This window comes from Phoxinus phoxinus (genome assembly GCF_949152265.1).
Source record: "Phoxinus phoxinus genome assembly, chromosome: 25".
Lineage (NCBI taxonomy): Eukaryota > Metazoa > Chordata > Actinopteri > Cypriniformes > Leuciscidae > Phoxinus > Phoxinus phoxinus.
Window position 1 is genome coordinate 9117621 of NC_136900.1, and position 20000 is coordinate 9137620.

Consider the following 20000-nt stretch of genomic DNA (forward strand, 5'->3'; position numbering starts at 1 on the left):
TTACTTTTTACACATTAAATTGCTAATTAAAATAACTTTTTTCTTTACAACACTAACTATACAAGAAACTGGAAATTATACAACTCAATAAATTAACTATTGCTGATTAGTTTAATTAACATTATTACTGATGGGTTCAAGCTTTCAAGTGCTCCAAAATCAGAGCTCCAAAAAGTTTCTGCAGTCTCTGTCTGGGTCTCTGAAACAGACACACGAGCACTAATTAAAGGCCAGTGCTGATTAGTACATCTATAGAGGTTCTTAACGAGTCTTTGAGGAAGAGTAAATGGGCTGTGTTCAAAAAGCAGGTCACAGGCTGGTCAACGGTTACATCTCTAACAAACGCCTGCCATTGCTGCATAATAAAACAATGGAATGAAGAAATTTATCAGCACAATTCAATGAAAATACATATGGAAAAAAAAAGTCTGCATGTGCATTTTGTAGAGTATCATATTTGATACATACGCCAGTATGATATAGTGAGAATATGAAACTCATAAATAATTGTAAATCAATGGGAACTTTTTAACAGTGTAGCAGATTTACATAAAAGGCATATAATATTCTATAATTCTATAACTTCATAGAATCACCACAATTCCAAAGCCCTCAATCAAAAGTCAAAGTTCTCAATATGAACTCAATATGATCTCAACATGCTATATACTGTACAAGTCTATTGATTTTCTAAACTAGTAGACACATCTGAGATGAAGTTACTTGAATAAAACATAACTATATCTCCTGAGCTATTAAAAAACAACCTTTGAGTAATGAAATGCTCCCGTGGGAATGTCTAGCAGGCGTAAAATGTGCCTGAAACAGATCGAAATACGACAGACAGCAGAATATGAAAATATTGAGCGCAAAAAAAGCCATTAATAATTCGGTTGTCCCGTTTGTCCTTGAATGAACAGTGTATGATGTATCTATGTCTCACTCTCATTACACTCGTCTGTCTGAAACTCTTCCTGTAGAAGACGCAACCCGATCGCTCCATGCGGACCGGCAACTTCATCCACCCAGCGGACCTACAGTACACAGATCAGCCCAAGCTTTCACATTTACTGTATGAACATCTGAAAATCTGTAATGTTGCATTGGAAACTAACTGAAATAAATTTGCAGGTGAAGCACTAAAATTAATTACTGGAATTAAATTAAATCTAAAATGTAACTAAAACAAACTAGAGAACACTGAAATCAAATTAAAGTCAACCTAAATTGTAATAAAAAACGACAAAAGCACATACAAATAATTTTTCTTTAAATAGGGAAATTGAAAATATTACAAATATACTCATTCAAAATATTAATACAAACTTGTGCTGTCAAATCGATTAATTGGGAATCTTTTATGAATCTAACATAAAAGTTTGTAAATATATAATATGTGTGTGTGTGTTAAAATGAAGACAAACAGCATGTTACCAGAGTGTGTGAGAGTATGTGTGTGTGTGTGTGTGTGTGTGTGTGTGTGCACAATATACAATATTTATATACACACACACACACACACACACACTCACACACTCTGGTAACATGCTGTTTGTCTTCATTTTAACGCACATCCAACTAGCCGCTCAATTTAACTTAATGTTACTTGCAAAGGTGACCCGTCTGAGTGTAATGAGGCAGAGACAGGAGCAGCTTCCTGCTGAACTGAGGTCATTTCCTGTTAAAGCTAATGAACACAAAGTCACAAAGAGTTCTGAGCACAAAACACACATTTAGGTAGCAATCGCCATTAATCAGTCTAAGATGGTTTTCTGGCCATAGACAGCAATTTTAACATAAATATGGTCTGCTCGCTGGTTTTAGAGAGATTTTCAAAGCTAGACCAACTGAACACAACCATGACCAAGCTGGGAGACCACCTTAAATCAGCTAAGACCACCTTAAACCAGCTAAGATCACCTTAAACCAGCTAAGACCACCTTAAACCAGCTAAGATCACCTTAAACCAGCTAAGACCACCTTAAACCAGCTAAGATCACCTTAAACCAGCTAAGACCACCTTAAACCAGCTAAGACGTATTTTTTCAGCAGGGAGACGACATATTATAGAGCTTCTGTAGCCCCGCCCCTTTCCAGCGCTGCACTCGCTTTTGTTCTGAAGGTAAGATCCTACGAACTGCTCGTTTTAAAAACTTCCCGGTCTACTTACAATGCTCATGATAACTTCATTAATAAGAAAATCCACTTCACCAGCTAATTACTCTTCGACATCGATGCCATCAAAGTACCGAGCTACCGCAATAACCGAAGTTCAAACTCAAAATTCTAAAGATGGCTGCGCGCTTGTTTCTCTGGCGCACAACGTCTGCTGTCGACTTCATAACTACAGACTAAGCATATAAGCAAATAAATTAACACCATTTACTTAATTTATGACTCTTTTTTTTTTTTACCTTTGAGAGCATCCCCGAAAGAAGGTCTCCAAAGTATAGCAAAGTAAACACACATCGAAATTCTCTCCCTCAAGCACACACACACGCGCACACACACACACACACACACACACACACACACACACACACACACACACACACACACACACACACACACACACACAGGCTGGTTTATGCTGGTCTAATAAAAGCATAATCATAAGCAGTTTCTTTTTTTAAAGACTTTCATGCCTATTTTGAAAGTCACATGTCAAATTCCAGCTGTCAGTCACTCATTTCAAAAAGTGCACATAGTAGAGTATGTCATTGCAGTCAGGAGCATAAAATATTTGTTGAAAATAGTGATAGCACGCACTTTCAACAATTGCTGAAAGGGAAATAATTCAACCAAAGTCAATGATCAAGTGCCCAACTAAAGGGAACACGAATCATCATAATGGTGACTTCAAACAGACTATGGCAATGCTGTTTTTGGGGTTGTTTAATCATCCTCTGGTGAGATATAGATCGTATTGGCAGTTGATTTCATCTAAGGCTGTAAGTAAGTTGTAGTTGTTGTGTTTCTGCTCATCTCTTCTCTTTGGTTCTGCTCTTGTTGTTCCTCTTATCTTCAGTGATTCTGCTTGTTGACCACAGGTGTTCATCACTAATGCTCAATCATCACTTGTAGAGTGAATCTACTTTATTTAACTAACCGCAGCATTGATCCAGTGTTACTTTTATTCTTTAATCTATAGATTGAGACCATATGAAAACTGAGCAGTGTTTGGATTTTACTGTGTAAACATGTAACCAGCAACATGCTTTTTTAAAATTAAATAATTCATTAAAATTAATTTGGAAAATTGTCTTGGTCTTTAACTATGAACACACACTAAGAAGCGTGATATGTAACACATACATGAGTTTTGCTGGGATCATAGAAGCATCCAAAAGATTATGGGTTGGGCGATGTCTATCAATTTGGCATTCAAACTGTGCTTTCGTGCGCCAGAGACGGACGCGCTCAGCGCTTGTCATATATCACAACTTTTCAGTGTTTTTAACCACATAATGTTTATTTTAGGTTTCAGACATTTCAATGCATATCATTTATAGCAAAACAACACATTTATAGTTTGTAAAATACACAATGGTGTTTATGGAAGCAGCAATAACAATCCAGATTCAAATACATTTGCCGACGTTTTATTCATATCAGATACACAGTGTAAGTAACTATAAAGTTTACTCTATTCTTCTACCAGTTCACCGGCCACTTACTTTCATGTATTTCGAGAGAAACCGATGAATTCACGTACTGTAATAAATCCAACAGACAGGAATCTCTGTTCTGTGGCGCACACAAACATGGCGGCGCCCATCTCACGTTACCGATCAAGATCATTTATAAAGGTTTTAAACTTAAACGATAAAACACACTCACTTACACGTATTTGAGAATCGGAATAGAAGATAGTTGATGGCATGGTAAGCAAGAAATAAATAGATCTGACACACAACGCTATTTTGGCTGTGGTGAACCACGTGCATGACGCGTCACCATGGAAACATTTGTCAACATCGGCTCAACATCGTGATGTCTGTCAGCCATCGCGATGGACAATGATATCGTCTATCGGCCCAACCCTACAACATATGCTGGTCCACCAGCAACCAGCATCCCAAGCTGGTCCCAGTGTGCAAACCATACGCATAAAGTGCAATGTATGCTTGTTAGTATGCATGTGCACACACTCACTAACCAAAACACACACACACACGCACAGGTTCAGAGGGCATATATGAGCTCAATGACCTCATGACACCAGCTGTGATGGCCTGTGGTCAGTCTTCTGGGAATGAGGTCAAAGATTACATACAGTTGTGTTTGAGGATATTTACGATTCTGTGTCCGTGTGAGATCTACCAATTAAGTATTTAGCTTCTGGTGGAATAAAAGGGAAATGGTTTTTTACTTTGAAACACCATTCAGGTCACTCAAGGTTGTTCCAATCAGCGCTGCCATTTAAAAGTCTGATCAGTGGCCGTGAGGATGAAATTATAAGTCGTTGTTTTCAGCCTGGAGAAAACCCTTTTGGCTGCTTACAGTACGTGTGATATTAAACACTAGCAAATGTGACCATGACCAACCCATCAAAATACAATAAACTGAAATACATTTAGAAGAGGTGAGTGGTGCTTGCCTGCACAAAACTCGCTGGCAGAATGCTAGTGTGTTCTGGTGGTTGCCAGATCACAACACATGCATGCAAACACATGCAAACACAAGCACATGCATTCTTTATAAGGCCGTCTCCCTCTCTGGGGTTCACACACCATCGTACATGCACTGTATGCCACATATCGGGAATCAATTAGCTTTGACTCACGAATACGAGCCAAATAAACGGGTCAGTTAAGAGCCGTGCGGCGCGGTTCCACTCCATCTGTCTAATGAGCCGCGTGACCATCCTAATCAATTAGCCTTTACATCGATTAATCGGTATGGAGACCACCTCCTCATTATTTCATGAATTTTTTATCGTTTCTCCTAGACAGCAATGAGACCTAACGGAAAGCAGTCTCTTGCTTCTCAGATGTTTCAGAGGAAACACACATCTCACAATAGAGCTTAACAATGTCTCCAACTTTACTCAGATTTGCCAAGATACGTGCAATCAAAAGACATCTCTAAAATATTTCTCATCAAAGACCAAATTATCGGAGCTTCTATCCACATTCATTTTATAGCTCAGTGCTATTAATGTTGGTCTTCTATTTACTCGTTTGTATTTTGTTTTGAGGAGAAACATCTGAGAGAAAGTTGATACTAAGTGAGACCTCCATTATAGAGGATCTATTAAGGCCTTTTACAAAGTCTTGATGTTCTTTTGGGGCTCTACTAGAATAGGTTTTCATGCTTGAATGTTCATTATTTTTCCCATATTCTCTATTGTTGCAGCTCCTCCCTTCCCAGTCTGTCAGTAACGCTCTGGGATGCGTTTCCCGTACAACTATATCGCTCGCTGCTTAACTACCATAGTACGATGCATCGTTGGAGAAATCAACTAGCTAGTCAAGTCACGACTGTTTCCCGAAACCGTATGTCGCAAAGCATCGTTCAACCACGTTGGTTTATGACGTCTCGCACGTGGTGGACTAATAACTTATTTTAATTAATCTGTTTGAGATCGAATTAACGCTAGATTTTGTCATGTAAGTTACAGACATGGCATCTGAAGACCATTTCTAATTTTTCTCAGTTATTTTGCTTTATTACCAGACTCACTATTTGGCTCGTTCTTACATAGTAGAGCACGTTCGCACATGCGCAGTCTTCAAAAACGGTTCTTTAAATCTCTTGACAAACTAGAAGACGTAAATTTGTATGTATTCTAAATAAAAAACACGGGTTGTACTTAATGTCAGCCTGCTTATTTTGCTAAAGATAAGGATTTATTCAGTCTACATCTCATGTAAACTAGAAAGTTCTAACCACAGCTCGAGAGCTCTCGTTCCAACCACACAAGTTTGCGATGCTGTTTGCGAACGTTCGTTGGAACGATGGTTTCGGGAAACACCAAATCGTTGAACTATGCTGATAACGACGGAACTTGCGACCATAGTTGGCTAACGATGCTTTCGGGAAACGCACCCCTGTTTAGTTCCTGTCTCTATGAAGCCCCTCCTTCTGAAAAGCACACTGTGCTCTGATTGGTCGGCTGGATCAGTGTGTTGTGATTGGTCAACCGCTTAGAGCATGTTTGAGAAATGCCCCGCCCCTTTCCATAACCTCCAGTTTCGACACACTACTAACTAACTCAAGCAGGCCCCGCCCCTTTATTCTGCGTATGAATTATTGAGGAATATTGTGACGTGTTCGTTCCCGGGAAGAAGCTCAAGACTACAATGGAGGCGTGTTCAGGGAGTTCAGAAACACTGACACTGATATAAACTTTGGAAACCTTTTTCATGCATAGAAAGGCCAGAAAAATTCAAGCTAAACAAATGTGCATCCAAACGTTAGGTCAGCGCATTATAAAAGTGCAGCCCAGTTGTACAAACATAAAGCATGTACAGGATCGTCTTAAAGTGTAGTGTGTAACTCACCAGCTTCCGTTGACACCATTTACAGACGCCGCAGAGAACAACCAGCCAAACGCCACACACGGTCACCGCCAACGACACCAGCAGCACGCTCAAAGAGAAGGAGCCTGCAACACACACACACACACACACATAGTGAATATCTGAGAGGACGGGGAACAGTCTGACATTTACACTGACCAGAGTTTATGAAGTCTCTGAAGTCCTAAAGAAGGATCAATAGCTTTCACGATGGGAGCAAATGTGACTGAAGAGCGAAATCAGAAAGAGGAGAAAAAAGACATTTGGAGAGGGAAAGATGTCAAGTTAATTGATTCGTTACTTCAACGAGCTCATTCTTTCTGCAATGCTTTAAATTATTACATTGTTTAAATGAATACCTCTCGCTAACTGTGATTTTCTTCAGATATAAAGCGTGAGATGAGTTGAGCCCAAAAACATGCAGTACTATATGCAAGTATGACGCAGATTTCAATCCGCTGCTCAAGCTCCTGCCCTTTTGGTCTCTCTAATTTTATATTTGAGTTATTATTTAAATTTGGCCCATGGCATCAATTCTCCATTAAGTGTGCGCCCAAAAACTGCATTAAGATCTAATTCTGTGCGAGCGCCCGAGCATCTCCTCTACATCCCTCCTCACGGCCGTCAGATCGAGCGGAGCAGCGTTCACCGCTGACAGCCAGGTAACAATAGTGTTTACCATAAGCTTCACATTGTTTGTCACTGCTGTCAAATTAAATCACTACTACAATATCTACATAGAGCCAGCATTGGCTTAAAATAGTCCAACAGACCTTCATTAAAGGTAGGGTAGGCAATTTCAGAGAGCCTTGCAATACAAGCTAGCTTTGAAAGCATTAGATCCCGTTATGGGAAGCGTCAAGCGCACTAGCCAGACGGGATTTAAACTTTGTCGACTGAAGACCCAAGTTTGCTTTGAATGTGGCTCTCAGAACAGAAATTAAAATGTGTTTTTCCGTCGTCTCTGGTCACGTTCATGCATTAGATCGAAACATCTGGGGGGGAGGCCCTAGACCCTCACCTCGAAGAAATCAGGACAGAAGTGGTTAAAAGTGGACAAAAGAGACGGATTAAAACACCAGGTGTAAACGGGAATGTGTCTCCCTCGTCTACTTGTGATCCGATCGACCAAAACACATCTAAATACCAAACAGGGCCATTTTTTTAGGGCTTTGCTCTTGAATTCACACGTTTACATTGACTATGACAATGACACATGAAATCAAGCTTGCTAGCTTACATAATAATAATAATAACGGAAATCATTGCGTAGAGTTTCGTGTATAATAACATGCATTCAGTAGATCAATTCTGATGGCTGCAGATGTGAGACGAAGAGAGACAGACAGAACAAGACACGGAGAGAGAGAAAGACAGGAATGAACCTGACAAAATATGATGAATGGACACATCTGCTGATGGAGGTGTAGGGAGGAGATGGAGGGATGGATGGATAGTCGAGGGGACGGGAGTAAAGAGTGATAAACGTTTAAGATTGATCTCCCCTGTGAACTGAAGGGACAAAGCATGATGCACTCATGCAGTCAGTGTGTGTGTGTGTGTGTGTGTCCATATAGTACACAGGCTCTTTGATCTGCTGTTCCAGCACAACCTTGTGAAATGAAAGTAGAACCAAACCATCAGAAAGAGCTTTTGTTCCTCATGACCTCATCTTATGAATATAATTTTTTGGGGAAAATACAACTGGTGATTTTTAGTGCATATGTTCACGCACGCACGCACGCACACACGCACGCACGCACGCACGCACGCACAAACACACACACACGCACGCACGCACGCACACACACACGCAGGCACGCAGGCAGGCAGGCACACACGCACGCACGCACACACACAGGTGTCCTCAGAGGATCCACAGTTGTAGTTCACAACATTAACTATGAAAATGTTCCACTAACCACAAACAAACACAACATGAACACCAACATCTGTTGTTTTAAACCATACAAATATGTTCCTATCAAATGTATTTTTCTTAAGCTATCTTTCTTTCAAATAAACGTCACTTGTGTTTATATTTTTATCTACATTCAGACATCTTGAGGAGCCCACATACTTTGGTTTTTTTAATTATCATTTATGTGCTATTAGGTTGACAGAAGGTGACATCAATACAGGAAAACACACTAAACTGTGGATGTGAAATGTCTCTCTCTCTCTCTCTCTCTCTCTCTCTCTCTCTCTCTCTCTCTCTCTCTCTCTCTCTCTCTCTCTCTCTCTCTCTCTCTCTCTCTCTCTCTCTCTCTCTCTCTCTCTCTCTCTCTTGGATTGTGTCTTCTCTATCTCTTTCTTACAGACACACTCCCACACATACGAATAGTACAAAACATTATTATGAAACGCCAGCTGACTTATTCTACAAACACCTCAGATGACTTTATGAACTGCAGTGAAATCAGTTTCTGGAACAGATCCACGCGACACACACCATCAGGAAATCTGTACAAATAATACATTTTGCTAAGTAAAGGCGAGTGTTTGGAAAGGCGTCCTGGCATACTACTTTTTACAGTATTTAGTATGCACAGTGCACAGAATGTGAATTTTCTGCATGCATGGAATATGGTTGCCCATATTTAATATGGTTTATTAAAATGCAGTGCACAATAAAATGCATCCCACAATGCAATGCACATGACTTCACATTTCAGTTCAAGTGTGGCAAATTAATCAGAAGTGACAACTACAGTTATTTTACATTTCTTTACCAAGTCATACAAGATGATTACATAATATGTATTGTTATTATTATTTTATTACATATTATTACATAATTATAGGCCTATATATTACACCATTTATTATTTAATATTATTATTGACACAAATATATACATGATATATTAGTATTTTATTTATTAAAATATATTATATTATTAATATTATTTACACATTTAAATTTTTTTTTATTATATAATATTAATATTGCTGTTGACATTGACGATATATATATATATTATTGTTTTTTATTTAATTTGATTATTAACACAATATATACATATTTATATAATTAAATATTATATTAATTGTTGTTAATATTAAAAATAAATATATTTAATACAAAAAAATATTAATTTCTGGTCATGATTAAAATAATTAAATAAATACATTTAAAATATTAAATATTATAGGTTAAAACTAAAAAAACTTTTAAAAAAAAACTTCACAAAAAAAATTATATATATATATATATCCTTTTTGAGTCCCACAACAACATGATAACATGATATGAATTGTTATTAATATTTTATTATATTTCATTACATAATTATATATATATAATAGGCTATTATATAATGTATTATATATTATTAACATTATTATATTGACAATATAGTTTATATATGCATACCATTGATTGAAACATCTAAAAATTCATATTTCATACTGTTTTATATACTGTTATTTAAAAGTTATATGCATTACGTAATGTGTAGCCTGACTAAGTGGTTTGTCGAGTTAGCGTGATCCCGTTAGCGCCTGGATAGCTTTACTACACGTTCTGGAGGACACAACAAGTATCTTTCTCCACTGACGGCCATTCAGAACTAATGGTGTGTTCTGCCAAGCAGAGACTCACGCTGGACGGCTGGCAGGAGTGAGGAGTGAGTAAACTCCACAGAGATGAGACACACAGACACTTCCCTGCAGAAACAGCTGATGAGGACCAGAGCAGATCAACACACACTCCACAAAACAACCTGCATTCACATGTACTCAACACAAGAGCAGAACGGCAGACGTGACTCTGTAAAGCATCGAGCAGTAACACATATTTCTTGCATGTTAAGGATCCTAAACTGACTCTGCAGTGACAAGGCAGATCATTTACGGGGTCAGTCTACATTGATTTACAAATAGAAAACTGATTCACAAATAAAATGAGATTTGCACATAAACCATTTTAAGCAGAGCCCAAAATGGATGGGGTATTTATATTTATATGTATTTATATATATATATATATATATATATATACAGTATATACAGGGCTTGACATAACACCCGCCAACCGGGTGTACTTCAGCAGTGGCGTGTAATGCAGTCACTCCTAGTCAACACTACAATACTCATTTTCTTCAGAATAGATGCAAGATACGAGCTGCTCTCTCATCTCTCCAACAGCAAGTGACACACAAACCCGCCTCTCCTCACTCACTCGTTTAATTTGCTCCGGATGAATATTGCTGCTGTTACAGGGCATAAACATAAACAGTTGAGAAAGAAAACGCATGTCTAACTGTATAATGGATCCGTGTGCCGGGTCTTAAAGTGACAGCAGTGACCCAAGTGACCCAAATTATGAGATAATATTAAAAATATCTATATTGTATTTTCCCCCATGGTATCGATGTCAAAATTGTGGCCAGTGAAAATGCGGAGTGGCTAGTAACTTTGGAAAACCACTAGCAACAGTGACTGGTGAGCAAAAAAGTTAATGTCAAACAATGAGTAGTTCAATTAATAATCAATGCAACATTTTTTTTAATATGAGATTTTTTTTACAAACTATTTACACTGTTACATTTACGGATTATAATAATTATAATTAAGTAAATATGTATATTTAATTACTAAAGAGGTGGTTTAATATGATTATGAATATGATTATGACATTTCTAACTTTAGTTAGTGTGTAATGTTGCTGTTTGATCATAAACAACATCTGCAAAGTTACAACGCTCAAAGTTCAAAGCAAAGGGAGATATTTTATTTTAAAGAAATAGCATTTTAAGGACTACAACAAACGGCTGGTCGGGACTACACGACATTCCTCCCGGGTTAGTGACATCACTAAACCTAGAATTTACATAAATCATGACGGAATATGCTAATCAATGACTAGAAGATAACTACACATAAACTACATAAATTCATCAACTAACCAGAAATGTTGTCCACATGTTGTCACTTCTTCTTGAGTCTCTCCATCATTGTCTGACTCCAGTTTGAACATTAAAGGCTAAATGTTTTTGAAATTTTCAGTGCATGTCTGTGTGAGTGCAAGCTGTTGAAGCTCCGCCCCCTGTGCCGCGTTTAATTTGCATTTAAAGGGACAGACACAAAACTCTGCGTTTTTGCTAACCCTCAAAAAGTGACAACTTTAACATGCTATATAAAAATATCTGTGGGGTGTTTTGAGCTAAAACTTCACACACACACACTCTGGGAACATCAGAGACTTAGGCCCTGTTTACACGAGAACGCTCGCGGGTGAAAACGTAAAAATATTTTATCGGATGTGCCTTTCGTTTACACGGCGACAGCGTTTTTGGGGCTTAAAAACGCTAAAAAGTGATAACGCAACGCCACTTTTGCGTTTTCTCTTCAGATCGTTTCCGTGTAAACAGCCTTATTTTACACCTTGTGAAAAGGGCATTATACCACTCCTTTACTAAAATATATATTTTTAAATGGTATTCATTGTGTGTCCCTGGTTATTGGATGCATGAAGTTGTGCAAGTTGAGCTACAGTAACAGGTTTCATGAACAGATTCAGTTTGAGTGTGGTTTGACATCTGGTGTCAGACTATAAACCTGTGGCCTTGGTCTTCATCAAAAAACAACCTTCACCTTTATCTGAGAAAGACATAAGCAGTGGACTATACGTTTGTGTCTCTCTCTCTCTCTCTCTCTCTCTCAAACACACACACACATCCACACGCACGCACCCGCACACACCCGCACACACACACACACACATATACACACACTCACACACACTCAAACACGCACGCACACACACACAATACACACACACACACACACACACACACACATACATACATACACAAAAAGATACACACAGACATAGACACACACACATACACATAGGCCTACATACATATATACACACACACACACACACACACACACACACACACACATACATACACATACATACACAAAAATATACACACAGACATAGACATAGACATAGACACACACACACACACACACACACACACACACACAGTATTATCTGTGTCTTTTATCAGAGTGTGTGTCAGTGAGAGGAACACGGGGAGCGGAAGAGAGGAACGGGAGGATGAAGGAACGTCTGCGCCTCCGGTCAGGAGAGGAACACGGGTGATCAAATCTAAACCAGAGAAACGGTCCCCGGTGAAGGACACACACGCATTTGTTCATCTAAATAATGTGCAGTTAGCAGAACGAGACAGACGGTGCATGGGCGATAAGGAGAAGTTTGGTTATTGTTTTCCGTCTGAAGATAACGCTCCTCTCAGAGGGTCACCGCCTGTCCGCTTTATGCGATTATGATCTGTAAAATATTGAGAAAAAGTCCAGCTGTAATATTACAGAACCCTCACAGACTGTGAATCTGCACCAATCACAGACGGGCCGTATAAAACAGACAATAACTCGCTCTCCGCCCTCGAAAGAATCTCACAGCTTATTCGAAGAAATGCCAAGCTTCACAGTGTAAAAGCGTAATAGGAAAAGCCACGGGAAATAAACACCTCAAACAAGAGCTTTTTAATATCACAATTGTTTCTTCTACAACAATCTCTACAACAAATGTGTGTGTGTGTGTGTGTGTGTGTGTGAGAGAGATCCTGAGTGTATTAGTCTTATCAGAGGTATGAGAAGATGATTAGAGCTCAAGTGCATTAGAGTCACACACACACACACACACACACACACACACACACACAAACATCTATTAGTTCCCCTGATTGACTCTTAATGATTTACTGGCAGTATAGTACGAGTTCACAGAGCGCTGCATTAAAGCTCCTGATAACAACGTCATACTGCTTTTATGCTCTTTAGGAATATTATTACCTACTCTATACTTCCTCCTTATTACCTCACCATGACCAGACGAGTCAAAAATAGCTGTTGTTGATGTGTAAATGAGTCTACATCGCAGTTTAGTTTCAGTACGTCTTATTATTAGACTAGGGTGGTACGTTTTCAGTGTGGACAAGGCCTGATATGTTTTTGTTTGAAAACGCTTGTTTTTCTCCGTGTTTTGGCTTTCCGGGCGTCCACACCGAGACTGCGTTTTTAGCAACGAAAACAAAGCTTTTTGAAAACGCTCTCTATTGAAAACGTTGTTTTAACGTTGTAGTGTGGCCTGTGAAAACAAAGGTATTTGAAAACAATGACCTAAACTTTAGTCAAGTGATACATATTGAACCAATAGATATTCATGTTTATACCGGTACTGTGCCTGTAATTCACTTTCGCACAGTTGCAATACATATGTTACTTTTCACATTATTAGGATTTTCACTGGTTCAGCTTCTTCTTGTACCAGTTTTTATAATGTATATGATAAATATAATACATCAGGAAAGATGAGGTCAAATAAAGCATGAGAGTTGACGTTCTTTCGATCTGTGCAATAATTCTGATGAAATGTGGGGAAAAAAAATGAAAAAAAAGGAATTTCTAACCTGACATTAATCGTAATTATAATTTTAGAGCAAAATAATCAAATTTAACCATTATCGTGCAGCCCTAATCAAAACATTGTTATTTAATTTTGTTTATGAATCTTAAATGAACCTGGACGTCTCTGTAGAGTCGAGTATGAACGGCGTCAGAGGGATTGTGGGTAGGCGCGAGCGACACTGAACCGTGCTGACGTGTTCCAGCTTCATGAAGGCAGTTTGTCACTGGACACACACACTCCTGTGTGTGTGAGAGAGGTGAACGGATCTGATGTGAGCGCAGATGTTCCCGTTGAGGATATCTGACAGCGGTCCAGGACACTTTGAACTCTGACACGATGGTCATGTGTGTGTCGCTGCGTACCGTCACGTTTATGTCACTGAAATAAGAGCGTCAGCAGGTGTCGTACCGTTATTCATTATTCTATCATGTGCTGTGCACATTATGATGCATACTTTATATGCCTTTATACTGCCTACTAAGTTTGTCACTCACAATGGACAAAGCAAGATAATAAAAAAAAATTTATTTATTTTTTAGCCTATATATGAAAATCTTACGGGATTATTCCAGGTTCAGTAGTAAATCAAAAGCATTTGTGGCATAATGTTGATTACCACAAAAAAAATTCAATTCATCCCTCATTTCTTTAAATAAGAAGAGCAAAAACTTGGGTTACAGGAAAACACTTACAATGTAAATGGTTATTCATGTGTATGTGTGTGTGTGTGTGTGTGTGTGTGTGTGTGTGTGTGTGTGTGTGTGTGTGTGTGTGTGTGTGTGTGTGTGTTAAATATGTTTAAAAATATACAAAACATATATTGCTAGATTTTAAAATATTTGAAGTTACTTATATCACACCAGCGAGCGAACGCTGGACCAATATTGATCCTCGTCTGGACTTTGATTTTATCACTCTCCCTTTTTCTCTTCCTAGTCTCCTCCGACAAAACCTCTACCTCCTTCGGTTTAGTTGCTGCTTCGGCCGTGACAACAACATACAGACCCTATACCAGCCGGCAAACAAACGCTATTTGGGCTCTCACGTCCGAATTTGAGGAAGTGGGGGGTGGTGGGGGAAGTGAGGTATGCCGTAAAGCAGTCGAATATTGTAGTTCTTCGTGTGCTCGGGTTACTACCCGAACCCCGAAGCTCCGTAGTGCCAGTAAAAGCGACACAGACCCCGTCAGGCTATGGCAGACGTGTCATTCAACCTATAGTAAGTCGATGTACCATCACAAGAGTCTTGGAACTATATTATGAAGGTTGAAAAACTACTTGGTGTTGCTTTAAACTTTACAGTTCAAATAATACACAAGTTTGAGCAGAAGAATTACATTTCAGCTTTTAAATCCTCCAAAAATTGGTCCAATTTGGGTGCTATGGCTAAATGCTTATAGTTTACACACAAAAAAATGGTCATGAAAAACTTTTACGTTTCAACCATATAAAATAAAAAAGTTAAAAGTGGAACTCTGGGGTAAAAATAATAAATAAATGTATGATATGCGTGCACAAAAAAATCGTTCTGCCTGAGTTAAAGCTCCATCTCTCTCTCTCTGTCATTTGTGTGGGTCATATGATATTTCAATTTGCCGTGCTGATTCATTTTATCTGACTAAAGGATTTGATAATGAAGCAAATTACACTTAGAGAGAGAAAGAGAGCGAGAGATGTGTGTGAGAAGGTGAAACTCTCGAGCTGAAAAGAGAAGTTAGCATCCAGAGCACTTAGCAGTGACGCTCTTATATAATCTGCTTGTTCCTCTTAAATATTCAAAGCGTTAGTGCACACGCTCCAACTTACTGAGCACTTGTGGCACTTAAACATAAAAAGGCCAAAAATAATACAATAATAAACCTTTTTTTTTTTTTAAATGTGAGTGGCGCACGTCTAGGCGGGTGTTTGCTGGCCTCTAAAGCCTCTAAATGTGATTTTATAAGCGTACCTTTATCAACATTGTTCTAATTTTATCACCTGCCAGCCAAAAATCGTAAGTCTAATGACTTAGTAAAGCAGTGGTGTAAAGTATTTGAGTAAATAAATAGTTACTTTGTAGTTTAAAGGGGTGGTAAAATGCCCTTTTCACAAGATGTAAAATAAATATCTGATGTCCCCAGTGTGTGTGTGTGTGTGTGTGTGTGTGTGTGTGTGTGTGTGTGTGTGTTTGTGTGTGTGTGTGTGTGTGTGTGTGTGTGTGTGTGTCTTAGCACAAAATTCCTCTTAGCACAAAATTCCTCACAGATATTTTTATATAGTATGTTAAAGTTGTCACTTTTAGAGGGTTTGCCAAAACCCACCGTTTTGTGCCTGGCCCTTTAAATGCAAATGAGCTGCAGCAGAGGGCGGGGTTTCAAGAGCGCGTGCGTGTGTGTTAGAAGCTGCAATTACCTCACGCAGATACACTAAAATGACAGAAACTGTTCTGTCTTTAATGTTAAAACGGAGTCAGACAAAGATGGAGAGACTCAAGAAAAAGTGACAACACGTAGAAGCAACAGGACGTCTCTGAATGGTTAGTTGATGAATTTATGTTGCTGATGTGGAGTTAACTATCTTCAATTAGCATATTCTGTCATGATAATCTATAAATCGCTCGTATAGGAACTGTTGTGAGATGCACACAGAGTGACTTCCTATTGCATGTGAAAAGATGGATGCTAAAGTTTGAGCTGACTCACAAATGTACTCGACTACAACAACTCTTCCTCTTCTCAACATGGACTGTGTTCCCGGGGGCGGGGCTTATGTGCATTGTAGGCTTGCTGATGTCATTAAACCGGGAGGAATGTGGTGTAGTCCCGACCAGCCGTTTGTTGTAGTCCTTTTCTTTAAAAGCAAATACCTTCCTTTGCTTTGAACTTTGAGCGTCATAACTTTGCAGATGTTGTTTATGCTCAAACAGCAACATTACACACTAATTAAAGTTAGAAAAGTGAAATCATAAATAAACCACCACTTTAAATGAGTATATCAAAGATATTAGCAACTTTTACTCACGACATTACTACATTTTTTTATTAAGTACACTGTACTATAATCAAAAGCTACTATATGTTGTGCATTGTGCCCTTGCTCAGACAAACTTGTCAGCAAGGCTACTTTGCACGAATGCCAGTGCATTAACAGATAGTTATGAATATGAATCACAGGTGTTTCATATGAGATGAGGACGAAACCTAGCCTGGGAAAACCCAGACCACTCTCAGTTGTAACTGAGTTAGGGTCTGGCAAAGCTCCATAGACAATTCATTTCCACAGGGGCGTCACCAACGGACGTCGGATAGATCTAAAACCAATCAGAGCGATGAATGACATGACGTATGCAGAGCGACGGAGAAACATCTCGAGACTCTCAGCAATTCTCTGTGTTAACGAAAATGACCATTTTAAATCGCTTGAAACAGACGCGATACCTGATTCGAACGAGTGATGTTGTGATGTTCCACGGCGGCATCCATCTCTGTAATGTACAAAATCTGCGTCACCGTCTCTGCTCTGTCGTCATCGTGTAAAGCCCGCCCCAACGTTTCTGATTGGTGCCGCGATTTCGACGGATTGGAAATGGGTTTCAATGGGCTCTTTGCCAGACCCACTTGCAGAGCAAATCTAAATTTGCCGGAAGTGGTCTGGGTTTTCCCAGGCTAGACGAAACCTTTAATTTTGACAGTTTTACTGAAGAAGCCTATTTGAAGGATATTGGTTTACTTGTGTCTCTTTTGAGTAGTTGAGTGTCTGTAAACATTTAAGTGGCTGTTGTGTTGACCTTGGTTTATTGCAATTTTTAGTTGTAGTTCAGTTGTAGTTTGATTTTAGAAAATAAACATGTGATTGCTCTCCTCACAAATCAACCGTTTCTTGTTTTTCACTGGTATGTCTCTCGAGGGCTAGTGCATCTGAGCACATTCAGTGTGAGTAAAATACTACTGTTAAAATCAGATTTGTGACTTGTAACTTGTTGTAATGGAATATTTGATTTATGTCTGTAGCTCTAGAAATGTGCAAAAACAACAGCAGCTTATCCTTACCAGCAGATATAGGTGTTTACATTTTTTTTTAAATCATTAGTTTATATTAGATATATAATTGTTTTCGCTTATTTGAATAAACACATACCGTTTAACTTAAAAAAAATAAAATATATATATATATATATTATTATTATTTTCAGCAAAGGATGTATTAAATTGAACAAAGGTGACAGTAAAAACGTATAATTTTACAAAAGATTTCTAAATTCATGAAAGAAATGTATCACCGTTTCATACAAAAATATGCAGCACAAAAAATTTGACCATTTGCTTTGGCATCACAGGAAAAAATATATAATCAAATAGAAAAGTTATTTTAAATTGTAATAATATTTCACAATATTATTGATGTTTAATCAAATAAATGATCAAACAAACAAAAAAAATCATACCAACCCCAAACTTTTGAACAGAAGCGTATTCAGATCAAAATGATACTAGTAGTATTAGTAGTTTTAGAGGTTTGTTTCAAATCCTAACCCGAGCTAAAATAATCATAATACTTACCAAGCAAAAGAAAACATTCGTGTTATTAACATCACCCATAATGCATTTCGACCCCTTCGCACCGCATCAAGAACAGACTCAGACAAACAGGCCATTGCTTTGACCTATTCCACGACATGCGTTGGTTGTACGTGTGCCCATTGTTCCTCTTTTATCAAGTTTAATATGAGCATCTGATGCTCGAGTCGCTGAACCGGAACACTGGACCGTGAGCGGACACGGAGTTTTGCTTCAGGACAAAAACAAACGCAATTCATGTGACAGAATGTTGCGTAACACATCTCTGACCACTGTGGTGGTTATTAAACGAGTATAATCTTAAATTAAAACACCTAAATGAAATAACTAGACCCGTGCTGCGGGCTCACAGGAATATTAATTAATTCCAAGACGGCTGCTTTAACAGAAGGGGTCTGGATATCTCTATTTTTTATTTGGCCCTTTAAAACTAGTTTCCTCTTGTGGCCGTTCTGGAACGTGATGCTCCTGCTTGCTTCTATTGGCTGGTTGTCATGGACACGGTAATTTAATCTGTTTCCCGGCTAGTCACGTGACCCAAACATCCCATGTGTGATCGTACCAGCGCTTGACGGACAGCTTTAATGCCGTGTTTGTGTTTGTGTGTGTGTGTGTGTGTGTGTGTGTGTGTGTGTGTGTGTGTGTGTGTGTGTGTGTGTGTGTGTGTGTGTGTGTGTGTGTGTGTGAGAGAGAGAGAGAATTATGGAACTACAGCAGCGCTGGATGGGCGGCAGTAAATGAAACGGATGATGATGTTCTGCAACAAAAACAGATCCGCCACTTCCTGCTGAACATCCTCCATTCAGAGCAGTTATTACATAGATCTGATTTAAAAGAGAAACCGCTTCTGTGTAACGTCTTCGTCTGAGGTTTTAAGGGTTCTGTGAATGTGAAATAGGTTGAATGTGAATTCTTGAATAAAAGAGTTCATCGTACTATGAAAACAAACTGTAAATGGCAAAAAAATACCATAATTTGCAGAAATGAGATTGGATACATTAAGGCCGCCCACATTTACATGTCATGCCCATATTTGGTGTTGCCCTGTCAATCTTGGGGGGGGGGGAAACAGACAAAAAAAAAAGAACACAAAAATAGTTTTGAAGCAAGTTTTAGTCTTTAGAGCAACATTTAGCCCAATGTTATTGTAAACTAAAACTATTAAGAATTTCGAAATATACATAAATATTCTACAAGCTGAAAAACAGAAATATGTTAAAGTTGAAGTACTAAAATTATTAAAACTAAAACTGAAAAAAGAAAGCTAAATAGGCATTTTAAAAACTACTTATAAAAATGACAAAAGTCCATTAAAAAATGACTTAAACTGAAAATATAAAAATAAAATAGAATAATATAATAATAATTGTAAATAATTTAGAGCAAAGCATAACTAGAAACTTACAATGACTTTTCCACAATTTGCAAGATTTTAATCAAGACTTTCCCAATCCTAGAAAAGGCCATTTTAAAAA

At 38.3% G+C, this 20000-nt stretch overlaps 1 protein-coding gene across 1 annotated transcript in view; it reads right to left on the reverse strand.

Moving 5' to 3' along the window:
• syt7a (synaptotagmin VIIa) overlaps positions 1–20000 on the reverse strand; it is a 124688-nt gene that overhangs the window by 62517 nt on the left and 42171 nt on the right. The window contains exon 2 of the mRNA XM_079602805.1: positions 6507–6610. Within this exon, the coding sequence (XP_079458931.1) occupies positions 6507–6610 (104 nt within the window). The remainder of the gene's footprint in view (positions 1–6506; positions 6611–20000) is intronic.